The sequence below is a fragment of the Astatotilapia calliptera genome, chromosome 20 (genome assembly GCF_900246225.1).
Source record: "Astatotilapia calliptera chromosome 20, fAstCal1.2, whole genome shotgun sequence".
Lineage (NCBI taxonomy): Eukaryota > Metazoa > Chordata > Actinopteri > Cichliformes > Cichlidae > Astatotilapia > Astatotilapia calliptera.
The window spans coordinates 24,846,133-24,870,067 of record NC_039321.1 but is presented as its reverse complement, the minus strand read 5'-3'; the positions used below and the strand labels follow the sequence as shown (position 1 = coordinate 24,870,067).

Here is a 23,935-nt window from a genome sequence, read left to right as displayed (position 1 = left end):
GTATGTGTGTTAATTAAGAGTCGTAATTATGGAAGGAAGTGACACTCGACCTGTGTGTATGCATGTGCTGGCGTGTGATGCATGTGCATAGGTATTTGATTTCAAGAAACAGGAAACATTTTGATAAATCCATTTTTTTTGCCACATGCGTGCATGCCTAGAAACACAGCAAAGAAGTGAGATAGAGTACAGGGATGAGAAGCAGTCACCTAAGCACATCATATCTGCATTATGTATTTATATTCTCTCTTCTCTCCGGCACCGGTCAGTCTCAGCCAGCTGATGTGTATCGATGGGTCTGGCATTCAGGAGCCACCCAAAGGAGAAGAAGTCTGTGGCTATGTTCCCAGAATTCTTTGTGGTTGGCCTCCATTGTTCTCAAGCACTTGTATACAGTATTGTCAGACTGATTGTGAGCCTCCGCTTGCGCTCTCTCTCTCACTTCGAGGACAGCTAAAAAGCGAGTCGAGCAGAGGAGGGGGACGGAGGTGAAGTGGATGAGGAGGAAGGGAGCAGTAAGCATTGTGTCCCTCTCTCGCCATTCTCCTGCCTTCCCATCTGTTTCCCTCTCTTCCTTCCTGTTTCTGTGGGATAGTGAACAGATTAGTAATAACACCGCCACCGCTCCTAATAGGGGAAGTCATGGTCGGGAAATATGATGGATAAGTTTGAGATATCATCTGGCTGAGTGGTGCAATAGTTTTGAACTCTGACACCTAGCTGCTTGCTGAATTACTTTGATCACTTTGGTGCAGACTCAATGAGCATGTGTGAAAGTCAGAGTGTACTGTATGATTATAACACCATGCTGATGTGCGTGAGAATGCAGAGTTTGTTTGTTTTTTCACATTTTTACTAACTATATCAAAGTAGTCAGTTTATACGTTAATGCACACACGCCTGACTGCATCTCCATTTACAGTACACGGGATGAACATGTGACACGCATAATTTTCATTCTCTAGTCCTCTCTAGTCCATTACTTGATGTCATTAGCATCCTTTAAACAACTAAAATAAAACGTGACCTATTAGAGGCTTCGGAGAACCATTATTTACTGAAGGTATTGCTTTAGCTTTCATACTTACATGTCTTTGTATCCCTATATAACCTGTTATTTTCCTATGATATAAATCCTATTGAGTACTAGCTTAATAGCCCCACAGGGATCATTTGGCTTCATTTGATCTAAACTAATATGCATATTGAGGAAAGTTCACAGTTACATGGCTTAATGTGTCTGTGTGTGTTCTGCTCATAGTGGGCAGAGACGGAGCTGCGTACCGGCCTCCTGGCTGAGTTTGAAGCTAAGTGGATTAGCATATCTCCCATGTCAGTTCCATTCACTGTGACAGCCTGATGACATGGGACTGTGTGATGGCCGTGACCCACCTGACGTCCAGAGCTCAGGCCTCCCAGCAGGTGGTCTTAGTCTGGTAGTGAGGGAGAAAGCAGGAGTGAAAGATGAAGGAGTTCTCATTCGTTATTAGAGTAGAGATGGACGGCAAACATAACTTCCTGCAAAGCTCTGGGTAATTTCTTGGCTTTTCTATAAGTCTATTAAAGCCTGGTCTTATTTTATCTACATTATATGCCATTTAGTAAATGCAAATACAAATTGATAATAGAAGCATTATGTATAGTTTGCATTGGATAATGCCCTTCCTACAAATTTTAAGGTAGATGACAATGACAAATGACAATATATATATTTGCATGTTGCATGCTCTCTAAGGCTTATATGCAATTATGTGTTTTATACAGTCTTGTAGGATGCACAGCACTACACCACAAGCAATGGCTGATAATATTAAAAGTTTAGTTTAATTAGTTTATTTTTACAGTGGGACAGCTATATTACATAAACTGCTCAACACACCTCACCATTTATAACCTTAGCTGGTTTGCAATGCCCGCCCCAACTGGGCCTTTAAAATGCACACAAAAAAAATCAATAAGGTGTACAAACTATATAAGAGGTGCACACATGTATATGTACAATTTGAATTCAGAATTACATACAGTGTAGTTACACTGCATTATGACTTTGACTTTAAACAGGAACCCTTCAGCAGCTCCACACATTCAACTCCATAAGAGCTGATAAGCTTTAACCTTGAGTACATTTGCTTCGCCGTAGTATAAATAACCTACTTTAACTGTTCAATAACAGAACACTAAAGTTAAACATATTCAAGTGCACAGAGACTGAGTGCTGAATTCTGTTGCTCACATCAGCCTTTTGTTTTTTCTGCTGCACCGTCTTCTCTTCATCTTATGTCCCTTGTGTCTCTCACACCTCTTCTTTTCCATATCTTTACATTTCTTCCTTCCCCAAAGACCAAGAGTCTCCCTTGACCCTTGTAGTCATCCTGCGCTCACTCTCATACTTTTCGCCCACCACCTCCATTCCCTTCCTCCTCCTCCTCCCCCACCAGAGTCTCGCGCCGGCCTAGCCAGGCAATGCTAACACTTTTGTCAGGGTGATTAATAGCGTGCTCGATTGTCGTTAATTCACTGGCTAATGACTGGAGGGAGCGAGAAAAAGAGAGGAGCAGGAGCAAGGCTAAAGAGTAATAGACTGATGTATCGGTGTATGCTGCGTCCAGTCTGCCAAACCACACTGACTAACACAGACACACACTCAGCATGCACACACACCCAAGTGCATCCATGTCGGCTAAGAAATCTGTTGGCCATGAATTCCCTCTCTAGATTTTCATCTAACTATGATAATCAGGCAGGTCAGGACATATAGATATTACTGAGGTGGACGCAACGCGATATTGACCAAGATCCAGTAAGATTTTATTGAAATCAGTGTAAAAAAGTGTGATTATTATTTCACATTTTACACATTAAAGACAATATAAACCCATCCTAAAATAAAAAGTTAAACTGAATAAAGTGCCCTGCTTCGAAAAAATACATGCACACATACAGACGCACAAGTCAAACCTCTCTTTTCCCTGGTTAATTAGAATAGATGGGTTTGTTCTGAACACTGTCTGCCTTGGTACTCCCCTAGCTGCTGTCTGGCCTCCCGAATGGCCTGCTAAATGAAGCTGCACAAGAAGTGGGTGTAGGGACTCTCTCTCTCTCTCTCTCACACACACACACACTCACACACAGACACACACACACCTAGAGACTCACAAATAGAAACGGAAAAAGAGATCGACAAAGCACAGTGTGAAAGTCTGTTCCTGAAAAGTGGAATCTTTGAAAGCAACCATACGTTCTGTTATTCTGTTGCCTGAAGTGACGTTTTTTGATACATTAAATAAAAACTGAGATAAATTATTTGCCTCTAGATTTGATTGATTTCTCTTACTTCTGTGGATAGTGACTGTGACCTTCCACCGGTAGTGAGGATGTCTTCATAAATCAGACTCACCTTTAGATCTCAGTGAAGCTGTAAAATTAATTCAAGAATTGCTTTCCATGGTGGTGAAAATTTGACTGTGGCGTTTGACATTCAAACTTTGCTTCACCGCCTTGTTTGTGCGGATGTGCTCTGAGTGTTGACGATGACTCTGGTTTGGTCCCACTGTCCTCCAACTGGCTCCTTCGTTCAGTAGCCTCGGAGGATTGGAAATATAAAACATTTAGCAGTTACGCTGATTTATCTTAGCGCCGACTTTGGCGTCCTCTTTAGCAATGCAATGGTCTGATACATTAAAGTAATGAGAATAGTTTTCTTCTGCCTGAATTGTTTGTTATTGATTCTGAGGCTCAGTTTAAAATAGCTGATTTAGGTGGTCTCGGTTATTGTGACATGTAAATGTAAAGGGTTTTGCTTAGTTTTCGCTGTTAAATCATGTGTAGACTATTCACTGTTGTTTGATTCCTTCTTTTCACCTTCTTCTTTTGCACTCAGTATTCTTCCTGTTTTATCCACCTCCTTTCTTCCCCCTTCTCCCTCCTCTCTCCATACCCACCCCCTGGGTGATGTTTGCAACTCAATTTGGCAAATGTAACTCAATATTGATTATTATTAATATTTATCATGTTTGTGAACATGTTTTCCTAGTGCTATTAATCTGCCCTGTTAATAAATGTCTGCAGCAGCCTGGTCCCCAGGGTCCCCTGGGACTACAGGGCCACCACACACACTTATACACGCACACGCAAAAACACACCTGCTCTCAGCTGCAGGAGGTTGCCTGCTGTCTCCTACTTGCCTGGAGGCTTGATCTCAGTGTATACACACACTCACACATGCACTTTATTGGAGGATGGAATGGCTCTGGGCTGCTCAGCACAAATGACACATCAATACATCAGCCATGTTGTATTGATGCTACACACAAACATAAAAATGCACACTCACTCTCTCCATTCTGAGCTGCAGTGACCAAAGTCTTCTAGCCTTATAGTCATAGACAGTAAGTGATGAGACTCAGACAAAGAGACACCAATATTAAAGTAAATGTTCTAAATTCTGCCAAAAAACAAGGTCATTGGGTCAGGATGCGTGGATTTGAACCTTTTAAGAAATGGGAATTAAATTTCAGTTTTGTTCCCACGATATTTTAGTCGTGTTAGCGCTTAAAGAAATAAAAACCACCTACTTTTTTACCACACTTTTCGTCAATGACATAAGCATTGTAAACTGTGGCTTGTAAAAATGCAAACTTAATAATAAAATAATTAAGTCCTATAGTTTGAGTATCTTATTGCTGAGATTGTTGCAAAGCAAACAATCCCAGTATATGTTGCTGTCGGATAAATTCTTTATTATAGTTATTATTGTTATTGCGTAATTATCTGCAGCATTACATGAGCAACCCTGTGGAGGGGAAATGGGCCTTCAGATGGTGCATTGGCCTTTTTCTCTCTTTCTTTTTCTTTCTGTCTTTCTTTCCTTCTTACTTTCCACCTATTCCAAAGTAGCTGTGTTGTAGTTTTAAGTGTTGCTTGGAAATGCTCCCTGGTGCTTTTACAAGGGGAAACAGTGTGGTGTTCTTGCTCGGAGAGGCTTTCTCATATTGTAGATGATCGTGCCCCCAATGCTCGCTCACTAGTTCCACCCACATGGAAATGCACAAACCTTCTCCACTGAATGCCCTCCTTTGGCCGCCTCGTCACATGCTTCCATTTACACGTCATTTTGGATATATGGTACCCCAGTGTCACTGTGGAAAAAATCCCTATTGTACACTTTTCTTTCTTTCTTTCTTTCTTTTTTACTGCTCACTCTTTCTACCTTTTAATTTGTCCCTGTTTGATTTTTTACAGCTGCATCCCTCCTGTTTTAAATAGGGAAGTGGGGGTGGTGGGTGGCGGTAGTGGTGGTGGTGGGGGACTCTCTTTGTGAAGACAAAATCATCAAAAGCCTTACTAAAAAGGAACAGGTACCAATATTGCTCTGTAGCCCTGTGACGCAGCTAAGTGGGACCACATTGACACAATATAGTGGCACAGGCAGCAGATTACACTTGGCTTTGCACATTGCCCCACATGCACACAGCGCTCCCACATCAAAATGTTTGGTCATTTATTGCTCAACCACCTAACTATTTTTCATATCTGTCATGGTCCACACAGTCTCCCTCTGCCTTGATTTTTTTAAAAATGTTTTCATTCAGCAGACGATCTTTTCCCCCCATATTTGGAGTCTCTGCTGAATTTTGCATAGTTTTGCCTTTCCCCTGGATATTGTCTTTTCATCAGTGGCTGGCTTTCTTTTTGAATTAAACCAGATCAATTTACGGCCAGCCAAAAGATGCAGTCTCTGTGTGTACTGGAGAAGGCAGTCAGAGAAGTAGGATGTGTGTGCTTTATAATGGCCATCAATGGGACACACACACACACATTTTTTTCCTCTCTCTTTTAATGTTATCATAGCCACAGCCATGACCTCACCATGCTGCTTATACACCTGGCTCTGAATAATCGGGCTATTTTTGGCATCTGTTCTATCCTGTACTGTGCAGTTCTTTTTCTGTTCAATATGTGTATCCCTTCCTAACAAGAAAAAAATGCACCTTTGAGCAACAGCTTTACAAAGATTTGTAATTTTTTTTTATTTTCACTAAAGGCATGACTGCTTACTCTGCAGGAAATTAGCTGGTCTTTATTATATGCATTAGCTCCTTTCTCAGAATTCGTGTATGCCGTCAGTGTTGTTTCCTCCTGCTCTTCAGACTACATCGATAATACCGCTCAGTCCATATGCCACAAGGCACATGTGTTTGTGTGCGTCCAGGCAGACGGCAGAAAATTACTCCAGATCTCTATCTTTATGCATTTAAGTCTAGAGTGCTCTGATTAAACACAACCACAGAACAATTTGCCTTTTGCAAGGCCCTCCGATTAAACCGCTGATTTTCAGCACCGTGTCAAGTTATTTTGCTATGGCAACGCTGATTACAATGTTATCAGCATTTCATATTTTATTATTTTTATTAAAAAAAAAAATCCTCAGTAGCTTCTTCTAATCTTGAACGGAAAGAACATGTTTTCTTTAATATCTTGTGCTATTGTTGTTTCCTTGTTGTTGCAATAAATAGTTGATGGTGTCAGATGTGTACTTTAGGCTAGTGACTGTAAATGCTATATCGGTGTCATATCTTGTTCTTTCCCTTTGACATGTAGTAATTATGAGATATCATCTTTACCTACAACACCATCTGATCTCTTGCGCATGTGTTTTGAGTACAGTAACAGCTCCTTCAGTTGCAAACAGATGTGTGTTTGTGTGATACCCCGCATCTGTTCATACGTGCCCTAAAATCTTTGTTATTGCAAGCCATGCTACAAAGCAAAGAGCTCCGTTTATGGCATGCATTTACAATTTATCAAATAAATGGGATGCCTTCATGTGGCCTGTGCCTGGCTCTCAGGCAGAGCAGAGTAGTTTTCCACTGGAATAACAGCCGCTGAACAAGCAGCCTATTGTAGCCATGGCCAGCACCGGGACCCCCAAGGTGCGAATTAATGATTGACCCCTGATGTAATCAGGATAAATAGCTCCCCGTAAAAGAGAAAGAGATGGCGTAGGGGAACAGAGAGAGAAAGAACAACATAAGGAGCCAGGGAGAGGAAGGCACTATCTGGCCTGGGTGTTTTTTAAGAAGCCCTTAGGGAGGTGAACCTAACATCTCTTTCTGGGACGTTTGAGACCCAGAACTAACACACAGCTGTTTAAAAGCAGCTCAGTCATCAGTTGCTGGACTCTTTGTCTTTTCCTCTTTGTTTTCTTTCTCACCCTTCGACTTATGAGCCTGCTTTGTTTTCTCATTTGCACTTTCTTTTTTTCATCATCAGTTGAACATGGTATTACAGAATGGCAAAGAACATTCGTCTCTGGTCTCACATGCTTTAAAAAAAATTGTTTTCTTTTTAGGAATTAACAAAGTTACGACTGAAAGTTGAACATGTTTAATATCACACCGTGTGGTTTACTGCACCATGCGTCTCACAAAAGATGTTTTGTTCATTAAGATTAAGAGGAACTTTTATTTTTCTTCCCTTCTCTTTGTTACTCAATTATTTGACGTGGCGATCTGTGCATTTTGTTGTTCATAGGGGCTCTTAAAGCCAAATGGTATTTAATAGATTTTCCGAGGCTGTCTCTCAGCTTGTCAAAATTGCTCTCAATGGGTCAAGTGCCAGTGAGAGTGGGGGAGTGAACAGAAAGAGAGAGAGGGAGAGACGGAGTGAAAAAAAAGTTTAACAGTCTGAAAACACTTTTGATTGTGTGGAAGGAGCAGCAGATAGAGCTGAGTTATAAAACTTTAATTGATCTGTGAAAAGTGGAAGCTACTGCTGGCTCACATGTTCCAATGCTTAATTGCATGCCTGGTCTGAATCCCCACGAAACAGTGATCATTAAAAAACAGGTTTCTTTCCAGTCAAAATCACTGGGATGACGCAAAATCACTAATAAAAGGCTGACTTTTACTGCTTCAGCTTTATGTGATAAGTTACCCAAATGTATGTGGACAAGCTGCAGGTTTGCCAGGCTCTGAAAAGCCCTCGTCACATGCTTCCAAAGTTTCACATTTCGCATTTTAAAGTTGCATGTCTAATTACAAGATAGCAAAAAAAGGTAACCACTGCACATTGTGTGCTTTTCTACACTTTCTGTAACAACAGTTTTGTTATTTGGATTCCCTAACAGCATATTCTGCCTGTATTTCTCTGCCTTTCTGACCTGACATAACACAGAAACAGCATTTTAGAATGAATAAACTCACGGAAATAAAACATCCCAATTGTTAATTGAATTCAACTTGCATCATTTTTAAAATTAAAACCTCTCATTACAAAATAATATACTTCCACACACTAACAAGCACATTTTTAAAATGTCATGTTACAGCTCCAGTTAAAACCTGGGCAGCGACGACAGGCTTGGCAGCAGGCTAGATGGAGGTTAGGAGAGGGGGAAAGCGCTTGATTGGAACCACTCCTGCTGTAATTTTGGGCCTAGTTGGCCTGCTGATTGCCAGTCCCTGTGTTTAGATAGTAAAACTGCAGTGGTACTTTGACTTAAGACACCAGGACTGTCTAGAGAGGGATAACAAAAAGACGTGTATAGGTGTGCTTAAGAAAACAGAGACACAAACAAATAGGTACAGATCTGTTGAGGGCTGGATTGAAAAATGTGCATTTATTTCATATTTGTAAGCTTTCTTCTCCCTTGATGCCATTGGTCCTGATTCAAATTCCAATGTTATGCTATTTACAAAGGAAAATTATTACACATCTTAGCTTTACTAAAAACTTGATATGCCGTACTAAAAGGCCTCTACTCAAAAACAGCCTAAGGGAATGATACTCACCAAAAGGCTCTAGTGCATACAAACTTTCATTTTACATAATAAATGCCTGAATTATACAGTATGAAAAACAAAATCATGAAATTTGAAGTTACCAAAACCATACTTGCTGTTCTTGTTTTCACTCATGTCAGAATGGTGGGATCCTGGAGCGCCGGCACAATCATGTTGTCAGGTCTTATGTGAAAATAATAATGGGCGACGAGGCCCAACAGGTCAATGATAGATATAACGAATTATTTGTAAGATGAGTCCTGGCAGGACGTGGTGACCATGATTAAACTGAGAACTATTCCCACGAAGGACTTGGCCACTATCTCTGTGTTTCTGGCTGTTCTCAGATAACCTCTGGAAAATCAGTGAACTAAGCATTTTGTTGCTGAAGCCAGTCAGATGGATAAGTATGACTTTCTGAGGACCACTAAATTTCCTCATTGTGCTGTGTGGTTTGCCGACAATTTAGAGGTTAGGACATTGAAGTGCATTTTGTAACTTAAGGCCAAGAACTCCTTGCATGCGTAGTATGCCACTGGGTTTGGAAATATGATTTACAGTATTTCAATTTCTGTCTTCAATTCCAGGGAAGCTATTCACATAGATTTATGGCTAAAACCAGATTTTCTCTTCCCATCTATATAGCTGGCATGGAAATCCAGGAGGTTACACATCCTTTGTGACATCTCTGTGTGTGTCTTTGTCTCGTAGATGACAGTGAGCCAGTGGACAGCATGTACGACACAGAGGCTGATCTGCCAGGTTTAGCGGCTGGCAGCGGAGGTGGCGCCGACAGCCCAGAAGACGACGCAGAAGACGGCATCATCAACATGTCCCCCTTGCCCTCACCGACTCCCTCCCATCCAAACAGCAACCACCACCACCTGCTACACTCCCATATCTATGCCTCCCACCACCACCATCTCCACAACAATAGCAGCAGCAGCAATGACCAGGACTTCACCACACCCAAGGAGGGCTCGCCCTATGAGGCGCCTGTCTACATTCCTGATGACATTCCCATTCCCAGTGAACTGGAGCTGCGGGAGTCCTCTGTGCCCGGTGCAGGTCTGGGTGTATGGGCAAAGACCCGCATAGGTGCTGGTGAGAGGTTTGGTCTGCACACCACAAAGCATCATGTGGCCACAGGCAAAGACAGTTCCTTTGGATGGGAGGTAGGAACTATCACAGGTTCTCTGTGCAGTCATTATAGTTGCTGTTCTTTTAATTAGTTTTATTTTATTTCACATAAACTGTGGGTCCCTTTTAATCCGCTACTGGTAACGCAGTACAACACAGTAAGACACGGAGCTAAATAGAAGTGAAGAAAGTAACTAAAGCAATGAGGCACTTTTCAGATTTTACATTTCCTCAAGAGAATCTGTCTCATCACCATAGATGCCCATTCTGTTTCCATCATGTGTAGGATTGGACCTCATCTTTGATTGTCGCATACACTCAAAGTCATACGCACACAATACACTTATCCAGAATTCCGGCAGAGCAACGTAGCAATGTCAAATGGAAAAATCTGGCTGATTAGCGGTGGTATCAGCTTTTCTGGGCGTCGGTCTGAAGCGAGCAGACTCATTTGGTCACGGCATCTGATATGGAAATGGAAGAAGCGTGGCCCAGTGCGGTGGCGGCATATTGAACTATTAATTTTCATTTCAACATGACATTAGAGGATATTGAAGTTGCTTCAGTAAGCTCATTAAGGGAAAAAAGAAACTCCTGGTCTCTGTCTCTCTCCGTCTCTGTCTCGCTTTCTCAAATGCCTAATTAGAGGTGAAATATGCTGGCCTGCTTTTCGTTTCACTGACTCCTTGACTGTTCGTTTTTCAGGAGGACGGTCATTCACGTAGTCTCATATTACATTCATACATAACAAAGGATAGAAGCTTGGACAAGTTAATCATTGGAACATCATTCTGAAAAGGGCAGGATGTGATTGAATTGGACACCAGCAGCTGATGGGCACAGTTAAAAAAACTTTAACCAACAAGGCAGGGAATTTTTTTGAGAATGTTGCCGTGGTTTCATGCTTTATACTATGCAATACATAGTTCAAATGTTAAAACTCATGGCTCATGTTGATAAAATACCGTCAAAAAACCAGTCAAATGAAAATTATGTAGATAAATTAACAAAAAAATCCCATCATAGTTTCAGTCTGAAGAAGTCTTTTTTTCAGCCACGTTTTCTTCTCACCAGTTGTAGGAGCATGCAGACGATTAAAACACTCAGGCACACGCTATGTGGCAGTGTGCCAGGGTGAACATATTCCTTTTTAAACTTTGTATTATGGCCAGCCATTTGGGGTGCAAGAGGCTTCTCTCCAAAAGCTACACACTCCCCACAGCGCTCATGTTTTCTCTCAGTTTTCCCTCCTCCTTCCTTTTTTTCTCCCCGGACACCCGGCTAATGCATATTCATCAGCATAGCTTCAGCTCTTTTGCTTTAGGACGAGGCTGACTTAAGCTCTAAAGAGAAACATTCACACGTCCCCACCAAAGTGCCCTGGCAAAAACACTCGCACCTGGCCTAAAAAAAGGAAGAAACTCAGCAAATTTTACACTCTGTCTACTCCTTTAAAATTCAATTCAATTTTATTTATATAGCACCAAATAACAACAAATGTCGCTTTATACTGTACAGTAGATATGAGGAACATACAGTATATCTCAGCATGTTGAAGGATATTACAAAGATAGTTTTCTGTTCATTTGTCAGTTTCAGTTTCATAAGCCACCCGGAAAGGTATGTATGCGAACACAGCCAAGACTCAGCTGATGCTGGAACGTTTTGGCGTTTTGTGACATTTTCAATATACTCTTTCTAGATCAGTATGCATGTTGCTATTAGCCTGAGGTCAGTTTTATTTCTCTTCAAGGTAAAATCTTTGATCTCTGCCTCCCAACCTGTCAAAAGGGAACAATAATTCCATCTTCTCTTCTTTCTCCTTCTGAATAGCCATTGGAGGACTGACCCTGGCTCAGGGTGTATTATTTTTTAAAGATATCCTGTCTGGGCTGTGGGCTGGAAATCTTCAGAGGCTCTTCTCTCCCAGACTCTTATCACAGATAGTCATAACAGTCAGCCTGTTGATAGTCATCAACAGACTCCCTTAGGAGTCCCATACACCCCATTTCTCCCCCCTTTCACCATCTACTCATCTACTGCCCCTGGTCTTAGACAAATAGACAGCCGAGGGAGTGACAGAACCTTGGCTAAGTACAGAAAGATGTAAGTGGACACGAGAAGACTTGATGCTTTTTGATAGAGGGAAACCGTAAAATGCAAAACCGAAAATGTTTCAAACAACATCAAAAAGAAAGAAGAAAACAGAGTGTTCATTAAAGGTCTGTTGTGTGTTGTAACAGTCCCCTGCCAAAACACAGTGATGTGCTATGAGAGATAATAGGAGAAGTCACCCGAGACCTTTGTGTGTGATAGTATCTAACCAAGACCTCATATGTTAGAACTCAGCAGGTACTGTGACAATTTAGATCAAAAGCTGAATGTAATTATCAGAGTGATTATCTTTGCATAACTGTGCTTCCACTTTATCTAAAAATTAGTAAATTCATGATGTTGGGTGAACCCCAAAGGCACCACCGCTCCTCCCCAAAACAATCTTGGTTTCTTCTTGATGACAGCCTAATTTTAAGTTATAGAATTATGTAAAACTCAAAGGATATTGATTAAACTGTAAGTGAAGCCCTGTCAATCCTAAGAATACAAAATTGCTAAAATTGCAGTCACAAGGTTTTCACCATCAACAGTGATATAATCCATCTGCAGCAGCATTGCTGCATCCAAAACAGCTTAAATACACTGTCTACATTTTTGTGGATTTTTGACTTTATTTTTTATTTGTTCTTTTTTACTAAGACTGGCAATAACTCATCATGTTGGCTTTGTAAGCTCTGTGGTCTACCAGTGAACCCAAACAGCTCAGTCACATGCTCGATGCTTTAGTGCTCTCTGGATCGCTGAGTAAAAGCTTAAGATGGGTGCAGAGAAACACGGAGTAATAGAAAGAGAGAGTGAAAGGTTAGGAACAACAGAAAGAAGAAAGGGAAAGGCAGAGAGGAAGCCTGCTATTGTCTGTCCTGGGGCACTGGGAACTGGAAGAGGTGTTAACTCAGACTCATTTTAGTGAGACGGACAGCTCAATCTAAGAGCTGCTTTGCTGCAGGCCATGGCCATTCTCTTCTGTCTCAGATGCCCTCTCTGGGCCAGCACTGAGTCATCCATTTAAAAACCATTATGCTCCCCCTTTAGCTAAACATGATAGAACGCCAGAGCCCCAGGTCCACCTTATGTGTGTGTGTGTCTCTATCTGGTTGGGTGTGTAGGACTGCTAACCCCTGAGGATAGGAAGGCAAGCAGAGAGAGGCAAGGCCCACAGAGAGTCCAGTGTAGGGATCTAACTGTCAGAGCAACTGCTGCTATTATCTAACTGGTAGATTGGCTTGACTTGTCTATTGATAGAGACATGTCGCCATACAGTAGCTGGAGGTATTGTGTTCTTCACTGATTGGCACTGACTAGACTGTATGATCATACTCCCGTAGATGCTCAGATGGCACGAGGCATATGGGCAACACATCTGTGGTTGTTTTTGGCAGCCACGCATGTTAATAAAAAATTTACATTTACTATAGAGCTAGGAAAGCTACTAACAGTGTTTCATATAGAAGTCAAGAGATAAAAGGTTAAAAATGCAACTTGACTTTGGTCTTTAGGGAAAAAAAATACATAAAATCAAATCGCTGTTTGTATTATGAACATTTGTTAAGAAAACAAACCGTGCGACCAAGCCCTTTCAGTGTGATATTAATGGTGTTTGCACATTCTCCTTGCCCTGTGATCACTGGGCGTATCTTTGCACCTCTGAATCATGGCTTTTAAAACTCACCTATTAGGTTTGTCTTTTCTCTCTATCTTTTGTTTCTCCAGATTGTGCTTGCTATCTCACCAAGTTTTTGCGTGAAGGTCACACATCAAACCTTGCAGCACATTCTCACCAACTTTGCGAAGACAGAGTCATTTGCTTGTCTGTTATCTACCATTTAATGCTCATGTAATTAGCTGTTGTTGATGTTCTGGCTTATTAAGTTTAAGGGATTTAAATATTTCACAGTGGAATACATTAAAGAGGATTATTGTGCATTTTTACATTTTGATATGCGCATTGATGCTGACCCTTTGGACAAAGTCAGCGCATATGTTTTGACATATAGAAATGTGTGCTTTAGAGTCCATTTAGTGGACCTTGGGATGACTTTGTTGCCAGGCAAACTTCCTTCTCCCTGTCCGTCATTCTTTTTCTGTTTACTTTTTGTGGGGTGATTTTCCATATCAGTATCATTTATCCAGTGATGTGTGGAAAGAGGTGAAAAGAATGCTAGCTCTTCTGTTTAGCCAGTTATTGACTTAGTGATAGGCTAAGTCTTCTGGCGGGCACTATAATGTTGCCTACGTCCTACGTGACAGATACCCATCCAGCTATGGCAGGATGTATCTCCCTCACCATGTGTCAGGCACTTAATAAATCGTGTCACAGCTCACTTCTTTATTGTTCATAACCTAATCGCTGAGCTAAGCTAAGACCTTCTTTTCAAATGCTTTGGAGGAGAAGTCCTGGCGCACCCTGACACTTATCTGTCCCGACCCACTTCTTGTGTCTTGAAGTGTTTGCTTGGCTTTTGTGTTTTGCCCGAGGAGGGCAGATGGCCAAGTTCTTATGCCCCACAGGGCACTCAAGGTGCAGTTTGCAGCTTGTCTGATCTGTTTGCCTTTCACAGGAAGGTGTTCGTTATCTTGATGTTTACCCTTAAGGTGACTGGCACTGAGCTGATAGAGCAAAAACTGCCTGACTCTACCTGAGGACAGCAGACACATCAAGCAAAAGGATAATGTGAGTGTCACGGCACTTGTAAAGGTGTGAAGGTGGTTTATTAAACACAAAATAAAAATAGACAAACGACAAACAGAGAATGAACTAAACTATACTGGGAACAACTAACTACTGAACACGAACCAGAACACGAACCTGAAAATGAAGGAAGATAGATGATGGTATATGATGGTGACCATGTAGGTTATTGTCTGGCAACTCTTCATGTAAATATATTCATTATCATGTCTTTTAGTTATCAAATGAAGACCATGCTCAGAGAACCATGTGGCCTTGAGCTGAAAGTACTTCTTAGCTGGAATAATGGCAGACCATGTTAGCTTCATCTCCTCAGATTTTGCTTTGTTGAAAAGTAAAAGGGAGTTATATTTTTAAATTTCACATCCTAATAACTCATCAAGAAAAATAGCCGCTAATATCATACAGTTATGAAGCTAGTTGTGACTAACATCTTCTGTCTTACAACAACTATTATCAATGCATTTTGGGGAAACTAAATTTTACACAGCAATGGCACAAAAAACATAAAATTATTCATTAGAGACTACTGATTCTAGATTAGTTGTAAAACACATATTGTTGAGTTTTGCTACATTAAATCTTTGCCAAGGATCTCTAGTAATTATTGTTATTTTTAGAAGAAAGTATTCCCAACATTTAATAAAGCAGTGAAAAAAAAACATAATACTGAATTTTACTGCTGTAATTAAAAATAATTGCAATATTGAATCTTTTGATCCAAGGAGTGTTATTAAAACCTCAAGATTCTGAAAACTATACATATATACAAAAATTGCACACACAGTTTTCGTGATGCTCATATGAAATCATTTGTTAACATAAGGAGTTAGTTTAGCACACGTGCCTACAGTCCCACATCATAATGAAAGGGATATCAATTCTGTGGTTTCTAATAACAGTATTGACCAACACTATGTGGTTTTCTGTCGTCGTTATTTGACTTTGACAGAAACCCCAAGTTTACACACGGAGCAAAAACACCAAAGAGAGAGAGAGTGTAACACCACAAGTCCTGGGCCTGTGCTGTAATATCTTCCATTCAGATTCATTTTATGTAGGTTTTAAACATGCCATTAGCCAATTTAATCCAATTTTCCCAGCTTTCGGAGCACTCCAATGGAACAGATTCCGTCTAATATTAAACATATGGTATCCGTTGCCCCTGGAAACGCCACAGCAGAGCAGTTTTTTTTTTTATAGGGACCTGTTAAAGACAAGCCTCCCGTGTCCCAGTGCAAACCATTATCAGTTATGTTCAATGAACATTGTAATTGATAACGAGGAAGCAGGGCAGCAAATTAAATGTCAGGTTTGATTAGAAGCCTGATGCCTTATCATTTGTTCATAACTCGTTGCCAACATCTGTTAATTAGTTAATAAATTAATCAGCTGGGCTCAGATGAAAAGTGGACGGGCTCCTGAGGAAGTACACAGGGCAAAGTCATCTATCTTTGAAGGAAGTAGAACTCAACAAATATTGTCTCAGGGATTTGGACTGTTTTTACTTGGTCACTGGTTTCAGACCTCAGCCACTTGAGCCAAGCAGTCTCAGTGGATCCTCTTGTTTGCCTGAACAATCTCCTCACACATTCACACCACAGTGCTATCTTTTATTACGTGAGGCTTCCTTTTGCAGTCATGCTTTAAACTTTAATTCAAAAACCCTCACATCAGGGCATCAGTAGTCTGTGGTCAAGCACAGGTAACTGCCGTCCAATCCTCTCCTGCCCCGCTCTTTCACTGTGTTTTCAGAGGAACCCCATCGTTCATCATTCCTCCGATGAATAGTCCCATCAGTTACAGCCTCGAGGCAGAAGCAGACAATGACACTGTTCTTTGCTTCACTGGAAGATGATGACATTTGTCAAATGCTGTTTTTGTTGGTATTTAGAATTACGCTCTTTTAAAGAAATGGCCTTCTGTGCTTTCAGAATTTTTGCTTGTCTACAGAAGACGAGGTGCGAGTCCTCCAATGCGAGACCATTGCTGGTTCAAGATCACTCACTTTCTTTCATTTTCACTCACTTTCCCCCTTTCTTTTGCCCTCTCTCTCCATTTAAATCTCAATCCCTTATGCTGCTTAACATTTCTGTGACTCAAGCTGGAGGTGGTGACCTAATAATCAGGTTCCCGTGGCTGTTGTGATTACCATTTTCCATAATCAGATACACAACATGGCCCAAACGCCTTAGCTGTAGGAATACTTATTTTCATTAGCTTCTTAAGGCTCCTGTGCTGTACTGTAGACCTCGGTGCATGAGAAGTCAGCCTTGGAGGAAAATGAAACACACAGCTGTGCCTTTTAATTACTTTTTATTAGGTGCAAAGACTAGCCTTCTACACAGTGTGTGTCTTTGTCAGAGTTAAACAGGAGTATAAAGATCCCTCATAAGCATATGATTGACCATAGAAGGAGATGTAGGACTCATATTGACCAGTAATTTCATTATGAAATTAAAAAAAAAGGTTCAGTTAACTTTTCTGTTCTCTGGTTTTGCAAGTGTTTTTGCTTTTAAAATCTTCAGAAAAATATTGATATTAGTCTGGGTATGTAATGCAGTGTGATTTAACACATATATGTACAGCCATGAAAACTGTACAAAACTACGTAGTAATACATCCACACAAGCATAAAGAGGCAGAGCCAGGTTAAAAAAAAACCTCCAAAGTTTTTCTTTCCTTTACTCAGTTACGTAGCATAACAGGGTAGAGTTAGAAGCAAAGCACCATGACGACATTAGATCTGAAAACAGTGTTGAATTATTGAAGTGTCAAACATGCTCGGACTTCTTTACTTTGGAAAGTCTCTGGAATGACTTCGGTGATTTTTTTTTTTGCTCATTTTTTCCACTACTGTCATTTAGAGCAAGACCCGGCGTCTTGTCAGCATGAGACAACATGGAGGTTTTGACAGAATCATGATTTATAGGCACCTGTTCAGTGCGTCTTGTGCATGCAGATGTTCATGTCCACATTTCTGTTAATTATCTTGGGCACTGGTCCATCCTCCTAAAATCACAATTCTCCCAGTAAAGACAAGATCCCCTAAGCAGTTTGTTTTAACATCTTAATTTAGTGTGCGATCTGCTGTCAAGATGACAAATAACATTTCAAATAGAGGGTTCTCAGACATTTAATTGATAATTTTACCCCCTCATTTGATTTATTTGCATTCTTCTGAAAACCAGTCATTGTAAATCTCGAGGTTTGTTGTGCATTATGAAGCTCGAGTGCAGTTGTGTGGTCGTTAATGTTTCTTATTGTCCTCATCTGAGAGCAACTAAACAAATGTAGAACAGACTGAAAAGAGCTTAGACATGTATTGTTAAATATTGAGTGATTTGCAGCTAGAAATGTTTATGAAGGAACTCCCTGCTTGTTTGTCTGGTAAATTTGGCCTTCTTTAACCAGATTGATTCATCATGGCTGAAACCTGAAGAAGGGTTGGTGTTTTCAGTGAGCGTGAAGACAATCAGCCACGTGAAATTAAATGTACTTATAAAGACACTTTTACTTTCATCAGTTTTTGAGGTCGAAAATTGTTACCAACAGAGGAGCAGACACAGAAATAAACTGCAAGTGGAGCTAACAAAAAAATAAGCAAATGAGCACAAATCTGCTGAGTTCTGTTAGCTGAGTTCAGTTTGGATGTCTGCAAAGAATGAGATGTAGCTTGCCATCACCAGTGTGTGAATGTGTGTGTGAATGGGTGGATGACTGGATATGTAAAGCGCTTTGGGGTCCTTAGGGACTAGTAAGGCGCTATATAAATACAGGCCAAGAAAGGGAGGCTGAAAGAGGCTAACTTGGCTTGTGCAAATCTTCTTAATGCTCCGAGCGGTGTACTGCAAGCCCCTTGGTCCTCCTGTCCTTGATAAATGTCATATGATTCTGCTCTGTGCCACTCTGTCTTGAGAGGAGGTGACCTGATGTCGGTGCAACTGGTACACAGTGGTACCGAGCATGCCACCTCAGAAGGCTGGATAAAGAAAACTGCAAAGGATTCTGCTTCTCTGAGACGCTAATAGGTCTGAGCCATGTGAAGTTAAGCAATTATGCCAAACAACAGAACAAATGCAAAGCACTGTCATACTGCTGGAGTTTGGGACTGTGTGGCCTTAGGTGCACATAATACCAGCATTCAACTTACAGGACAGTCATTTGGAATTGCAATCTGTCCAGGTTTAACTACTTCCATAATAATAAAACATTCAAATTTTTAATACGATTAAACAGGTGATTTAAAAAAAAATAGAGAGAGACTTATTATATAATGTTATGTTTGCTTTTATTTTATTGAGTTCTTTGTGTTTCTGGTGACAAAGCTTGCTCCCCTCTGCTGGCCGAGACCTCACAGTGGCACTTTCTGATGCCAAGTGCGAGTGTTTATAATGTGCAGCTGAGCATGTTTCTTCAGAGAGAGTGTCAGACTTTTTACTACTGTAGAGACACATACAGTGTGTACAGTGCAAGAGCATGCCAACTAATGCACAAAGCACTCACACATTTTTCACATATGCACACGAAGCTTACCAAACTACTCAAGTAACACAAGTCAGCACTTTTCTAACCCTTAGTCTTCTTCTTCTCCTGTGGAGTGGGCTGAGTGGGACAGGAATCCCACCATAACTTGTTTTTTTTTTTAACACTATCCGTTCAATTTTCAGTCACCCCCTTTTTTTGTTGCTTTACACCTAATTGTGTAAGTTTCACATCTCGTGTTGAGCAGTACACTTAAAACACTTATGTCCAGTTCTAATGCTCACAGGTAGGAGACTGCGGTCTCCTTTTACATGCCATTGTACTGTCGAGTGTTAATCTCTGTGCTTTCATGTGCTTTTATGACAAAATACACGACACGCTTTAATTATACCAAGATTACACACTCAGATCTTTTCTTTTGTGAGTCATTGATTTTTCAACCTTCTTTCTCAACCTTACATGGCCTCTCGCGCTATTTCTCCTCCTTTTCTTTCTGCTCCATCCTCCTCTTTTCCTGCCCTCCGGGGTCCCAGTGCTTCTAATTCGGCCTTATCAGTGAAGTAATTTAGCTGCCACAGCTTGGGTTTCTGTCGCGCGGCGAGTGGCCCCATTGTCCTGCCCTGCTGTTGCTGAGATAAACCTTCAGATTGAACAAAGTCCGCGCTGACCTTTACAAACTCCCAAATCTCACAGTGTATACCCCTCCAACAGAGATTCTCTCTACCTCAAGGCCTTTTCTTTGGGTGGCAGGGCTTTGGACACATCAACTGGGAGGAGGAAGGTGAAGGAGGGTGTGTGCGTGGGTATGTGTGTGAAAGAGTGAAAGTGTGTGGGGCTAGGGTGGATTGAGTGAGCGTGAGATGGACAAGGGAGAGGGATTAAGATGGCTGACTGAGCCTGTCTATATTTCCAATAGCACTTCGCTCTAAGAGGAAGGCAGAGAATAGAAAAAATGCACTGCAAACAAAGCATTCAAGTGTGCATTTTACAGACTCCTTCAGACTGATGAAGGGAGCTTTGAAGAGCAACATTATCTGTCCTTTGTCCAATGCAAAAATATGATTTCTCTTTGATTTACAAAGTGAGTTTGTGGTTGTTTTTCTTTTTGTCCGAAACAGCTCATTGAAAGAATTGTGGCAAATGCTCAGTTGATCCCCATGTCTTACGTCCATTGTTATTTATCATGTCCTTCATTCCTTGGCAGACAGCCCAAGAGGAGTCTGTTGGGATTTTTTGCTTTGACCCACAGTGAAACGACTAGAGTGGAACGGTTTAAGCCAAGTGGTTTGGGCAGTGGGGAGGTGGGGTCACTGCTGTGACAGCGAGGTTTGGGCCACAATGCAGCAGAAGTACCCTCTCCACTGTGAACTACTGTCATCCTTCAGAAGCCACTCAACTAGCTCTCCACAGTGCAAATCCTTTCTCTTCTCTATTCCAGCTGTCTGTCTGTCAGTTCGACACAGGACCTCATCAAAAGGCTTTGGAGTCGGGATTGAGGAAGACTGTGGAGGGAGGCAGGGTGGGAGGGGAGAGAGGAGGGAAAAAAGTGCTGTTACTGTAGTGGGTGGTAATGCTAAGCAAGGTAGCATGCCATGGGCGGGGAAAGGAGCTTAACACGGTTATAAATTCAGGTGTGAGAATAGTTGGTGATGGAGGATTGGAGTCAATCTACACATCCCTCCATTTGGCACGGCAACTCATTGTGCATCCCACTCTCTATCCCTCCATCCATCCTGCTTCCTTTCCACCTCCCCCCACTCACAGCCACCTGCCTGCAAGCCACCACCAGTGTTCCCAGGGAGATGAGCGCCATGGAGAAGAAGGCCCACAAGGGATTAACTTTTCACATGGCTTGGAGTCCTCGTCTCAAAAGACCTGACAACCCCAGACGGCTTGATTAAAAAAGAAAAGAAGAGAAGAGGAAAGGAAAGGGGGAGGGCAAAGGAGGAGGAGAAGAGGGGGAATTCTTCACATGATGGCCCTGAGAGAGGGATTTTGGATATTGGGTGTCTTTTTTTTCTTCGTCCAAAGCCCCCATGTCTTGGTTGAGAATGAGCAAATTGTTCCTCCTGTTCTTTCACCATTCCCTGTGTTGCCCAGCCTAAAGATGTGGGTGGGCATCCACTCACATTATTGACTCCATAAGGAAAGCCTATGGCTAAAAGCAAGAAATCATGGAAGTGGCAGCTTTTGATTACACGTTTCATCCTCTTTTATTCTTCTTTTGCCAAATATACATCAAGAAGAAGATATAAAACAATATTCAGTGATCAGTTGCAGCTCGATACAACTATATGATAACGTCACAATGTATTTATCCATCGTTAATCTATTATCAAAACCCTTCTGTTGTTCTGTGTATGTCAGCATTGCATTACAGGCAAGGAAGACATTGGCAGAGAGAGTCGGCCAACCGTTGCCGGCTTAAAGTTCTAGTGTTCAAGTGGCAAGGCGCCCTATTTCCCCTCACTCTATCCCAGATAAATTGGGCATCTCAGGTTTGTCTGTGAGAAAGAGAGGACAAAAATCAAAACAAATGCTCCCACTGAAGTGAAGATGGGAGTAGGGTTGACTTTCCTCTCTGGCTAACGGATCAGCAACTCAACCTTGCGGGATAGCGGGCCACTTTATACCTCCCATCTTGTCCAAGTAACAGAGTGGCCCGACAGAGAGGTCAAGAAAGGTAGCAGGGTATCATTTTACAGATCACCACTCACCCTCTGGCTTCCTCCACATGGCTCACTTACCCTCTTCTCATCTCCACTGCTGGGATAGACTCACCCTCTCTTCCCACACCCCTCGGGTAGGACACAAACATTCATTGAAAACGGTTTCGTGGAAGTTGCATCCACTTTCTCTCTAAGGTTGCTGGCTGATCACATCAACAACATCCTCGAAATTCCTACATTTCATCAGTTATCTAATCAGTTACTCTGTTATTTATTTTTTCAGCTCGAACTTTATTGATTTATTTGGCATTCTTTGACTTACAAGCAACAATATGTTTGTGGTAGGAACTAAAAAAACCCAGAAATAAAACCCAGAATGTGACAGGAACAACAAACGACTGGTTGCATTAAGAGAGAAATCCAGATCTAGACAGCTATAGGAAAGCAGATTTAAAGAAATCTAAAGGCATGTTTAGGATGACTACTGTAGAGCATATGAAAGGAACCAGGACCAATAAACACCACACCACACTTATTTCTGATTACTTTTGTAGTAGCTGTAGTGTTTTAGTCATTTCAGCTATCAATGCAAGAAATATCAATAAACGTCATAGCTAACTGAATAATTTCACTCTGATATCAATCCAGATTTGTATTGAATAAATCTGCCCAGTATGGCCCTAGACTCCAGCAAGGTTCTGGACCTGTTTTGTGTGCACTTAACTTTAATTTAAAGCTGATTTCCATCCTCCAGGATGTAATATTACAGTGATCTACAGGTAGCTGTTGGTTTTTATCCCAAGAAACAAATCTTAAACCAACATAGAAAACATGATCATGATCAACATGATCAAGACTGATGTCCAGTTAAGTATGAGAAACTTAATAAAAGCATTTAATTAAATATATTTTATTTGAATATCAATAATAACTGTTGTGTATTAAATATCTGAATGTGTGACAAAAAAAAATAACAAGAATAATGCAAAATGTCAGATTGTGTCTTAATCATAACCGTAAAGCAAATAATTGTGGAAGTTATAGACAAACTTTAGAAAAAAATACACACGCAGTCTCACAGTATGAGCAGTAGGGCTGGACTCTGTGTTAATGTGCGAAAAAGTAACAGAAGTATGTAAAGTGTGTGACCTCTAATAATACCCACACAGAGCTTGAACCCCCGCTATTCCTAAAGCGACAAAAATGACAGAGGAGATATGATACACTGACTCATATTCTTCTGACCCTCACACTAAATCAGTATCCAATCAGTATTTCTTTGTCTGAGCACTCCTTCGCTGCAGCACAGCTATCATTAAGTGACTCATTTAGGCCATCACAGGTGTAGCCTGCTGGTGGCTTTTAATGGGGAATGTTCTTTCTACTGTAATGCATGCTGAAGTAGCTGGGGCTAATGTGACCCCTATAGTTTGGCACTGCATTAGTGCCAGAAGACCCAGCAGTCAGCCTTTAACCTGGGGACGACAGGGCCATGATTATGTTCACCGCAGGGTAGGCTTGGCCAGAGGACAGTCAGCGATACACACAAAAGGATATGCCTACAGTGACTTATTCAGACACATGGGTAATTACTAGCTTATTCTCTGTAAGTTAGTTATATCTGTAGTCATACACGACCAACTTTTATTTCAGAGAGCCGGCCCCTCTTGTCTTTATAGGGTAACTTAAAAAAAGCACTTAGAAATGTATGTACACAAGTATCTTTCCTTTTCCTTTGTGCAACTGAATAGAAAAGTAAGTAAGCATGCTAGGATATGCAAACACTTAAAAAAGATCTAGCTCACATAAAATTGGCACACTTACTCTGCCTGTCCCATTTCCCTTTCACCACTTTAACAGCTCTAAAGTTACCGTGTTTACTGTCTCTGTTCACTTACTCTTTCTCTCACTGTCCCTCTTGGACACAGACACCAACACACACACAGACACACACACACACGGAGGTTCCAATCGTATTTCAAGATAATTCTCTCTCCTCTTGCTCTTCTTGTCTCAGTATCTTGAGCCACTAGACACTGAATGGACCACAGGGA

General features: G+C 41.3%; 1 protein-coding gene across 8 annotated transcripts in view; it reads left to right on the top strand.

Annotated features, from left to right (window-relative positions):
* prdm16 (PR domain containing 16) overlaps positions 1–23,935 on the top strand; it is a 170,482-nt gene that overhangs the window by 47,905 nt on the left and 98,642 nt on the right. For all 8 annotated transcript variants that reach the window (XM_026155239.1, XM_026155235.1, XM_026155233.1 and 5 more), the window contains exon 2: positions 9,495–9,958. In XM_026155239.1, coding sequence (XP_026011024.1) covers positions 9,495–9,958 — 464 coding nt within the window. The remainder of the gene's footprint in view (positions 1–9,494; positions 9,959–23,935) is intronic.